The 2,656-nt window shown below is 66.5% G+C and overlaps 1 protein-coding gene across 1 annotated transcript; it reads right to left on the bottom strand.

The window, feature by feature from the left end:
• Positions 1-1,057: 1,057 nt before the first annotated feature.
• GPR61 (G protein-coupled receptor 61) lies at positions 1,058-2,395 on the bottom strand. The gene has a single exon (XM_065649248.1). The coding sequence runs from the start codon at positions 2,393-2,395 to the stop codon at positions 1,058-1,060; it is 1,338 nt and encodes a 445-aa protein (XP_065505320.1).
• Between the last annotated feature and the right edge of the window lie 261 nt (positions 2,396-2,656).

Below are 2,656 nucleotides of genomic sequence, written 5' to 3'. Positions count from 1 at the left end.
TGAGGCGGCGCCGGATATCCGGTGGCCCGCGCCGCGGGGCACGACGGGAAGTGAAGTTCCTCGCGCGGCACGCTGGGAGTTGGAGGCGGAGCTTCCGCCTCGGTAGAGCGGGGCGTGACCAGAGAGAGGCGGGGACGGTGTTACTTCCGCCTCGGTGCAGCAGGGCATGATGGGAATTGCGGGTGACGCGCCCGAGTTCCGCCTCGGTGCAGCGGGGCATGATGGGAGTTGTAGTCCAGGCGGAGCTCAGTGGGGCCCACGACCCCCCGAGCCCATCCCGGCCCCACAGCGGCCCCAGCAGCCCCGTGTACCCGGAGGGGCTGTGGGGTGACACCCTCTGCAGGGGACACAGGGAACCGGGGTCACTGTGCTCCCAGCCCCTTGTCCTGGCTGTACGGGAGCCACACGGGGGTACCTTGGTGACCCCGTCCTGAGGAGACCCCTCATGGCAGGATACGAGTGACCCCGAAACCCGGCACCCCCCCAGCTCCCACGCTCAGCCCCAGCGTGAGACACTTTAACAGAATCACAGAATCGTTTTGGTTGGAAAAGCCCCTCAGGATCACAGAGCCCACCCGTTCCCCAGCCCTGGCACTGCCCCATGTCCTGAGAACCTCATGTCCGTCTGTCCAGCCCCTCCAGGGATGGTGACTCCAGCACTGCCCTGGGCAGCCTGTTCCAATGCCCCACAGCCCTTTGGGGAAGAAATTGTTCCCCACATCCAACCTCAACCTCCCCTGGCGCAACTTGAGGCCGTTTCCTCTGCTCCTGGCGCTTGTTCCTGGGGAGCAGAGCCCGACCCCCCCTGGCTCCAAGCTCCTTTCAGGCAGGTCAGAGATCAGAAGGTCTCCCCTCAGCTCCTGTTCTCCAGCTGAACCCCCAGCTCCCTCAGCTGCTCCCATCACACTTGTGCTCCAGCCCCTTCCCCAGCTCCGTTCCCTTCTCTCAGCTTGCTCCAGCACCTCAAGATCTGTCGTGGGACCCCCTTGTTCCCCCCAGTGACGCACTCAGACCAGCTCTGCCCTTGCAGCCGTGTTTGCCCCCAAACCCCACAACGCTACAGCTCCACTTTGGGAGAGGCAACCATGGGCACGTAGACCCCGTCCCCCCCGCGCCGCTCCGTCCCCTCGGCCGCGTCCTCCTCGATCTGTCCCGGGATGCGAAAATCCACGGGGGGCTGGTCCCACTTGGGGCTGGGGGTGCGGGGCCGGGGCTCGGCAGGACAACCGGTGCCTTGGAGGAACTGGAGGAAGTTCTCCTCGATGGAGCCCTCCCGGCTGGGCAGCCGCAGGTCCTCCTCGGGCGGCTGCTTGAAGAAACACGTGAGGAGCCGTCCCAGCTCGCCCCGGATCTGCCGGTTGAGGCAACCGTAGAAGAAAGGGTTGGAGGTGAAGCAGAAGTAACCCAACCAAGTGACCACGGTCTCGGCCGCCGGCCCCACCAAGGGCTGGGCGCTCAGGGCGGTGTAGAGGTGGAAGGAGAAGTAGGGCAACCAGCAGAAAAGGAACTGGCCTCCCACGGCCAGCAGGATGGCAGCCGCCTTGCCCCCCCCGAACGTCCTCTGCGGGGTGGTGCGCGGGGCTCCCGAGGTGGTGACCATGGTGGAACGGCTGCTGAGCGACTCGGAGCGGCGGCGCGGTGTCTCCATCCAGGTGGGGAGGGGGCCGTGGTGCATGGCGGCCACCCGCGCCACCTTGAACATGCTGCAGTAGACCACCACGATGATGAGGAGGGGCAGGAGGAAGTAGAAGGCAGCAAAGAAGACAACGAAGAACTTGCAGTAGGGACCGCGGCTCCATTGCAAGGAGCAACCGCGGCCGGCGGGCACCGGCGGGCGGTCGGGGGACAACCAGCCCAGCACGGGGACGAGGGAGGTGGCCACGGCTTTGAGCCAAACGCCGACCAGGACGCAGGCCACCAGCCCCACCGTCATCCTCACCTCGTAGCGCATGGGGTGCACCACGTAGTAGTACCGCTCCACGTTGATGGTGGAGATGGAGAGGATGCACATGCTGATGAAGCAGACGCTGAGGAACAGGTAGACGCGGCACATGGCCTCGCCGAAAACAGGGCTGTCGAAGACGGCCGAGCCGGACAGCATCTCCAGCGGCATCAGGGTGAGGGCGGCCAAAAAGTCCACCAGGCAGAGGTGGAAGACGAAGACGAACTTGCGCAACGCTGGCGTCTTCACGATGACGGTCATGACAGCGGCGTTGCCCACAATGGCTGTCAGGTCGATGAGCAGCATGAAGAAGAGCCCCACCGACTTGGAGGCCACGTCTTTGGGTTTGCCGTCAGCCGTGCCGTTGGGGGGCATCGGCCCCGGGAGGGGCTGGAGCCCCCGTGCCGCCCTAGAGCCGTTCCAGGCCCATGGGGCGGGCAGGGAGGGCTCCATCCTGTGCCGCCGCTCCGGCGCTCACCGGCACATCGCCCATTCTCGGGGCGGCCGGCGTGGGGGGGCCGGGCATCGCCAGGGGGGTCACATCCTCACCCGCACTACGCCGCGGGGTTGTCCAGGGATGGGTGCTGCCGCGGCGGTGGGTCTCAGAGCACCCAAGGGTGCCCCCTGGTCCCACTCATCTCCCCGGGGCACTGGGCACCTGTGGGTAAGGTTGGGCTGTCAGTGGGGGGGGCACCATCCAGGGGGCACGCAGGA

The sequence above is a fragment of the Caloenas nicobarica genome, chromosome 21 (assembly GCF_036013445.1).
Source record: "Caloenas nicobarica isolate bCalNic1 chromosome 21, bCalNic1.hap1, whole genome shotgun sequence".
Classification (NCBI taxonomy): domain Eukaryota; kingdom Metazoa; phylum Chordata; class Aves; order Columbiformes; family Columbidae; genus Caloenas; species Caloenas nicobarica.
This window is presented reverse-complemented; position numbering and strand designations above follow the sequence as displayed.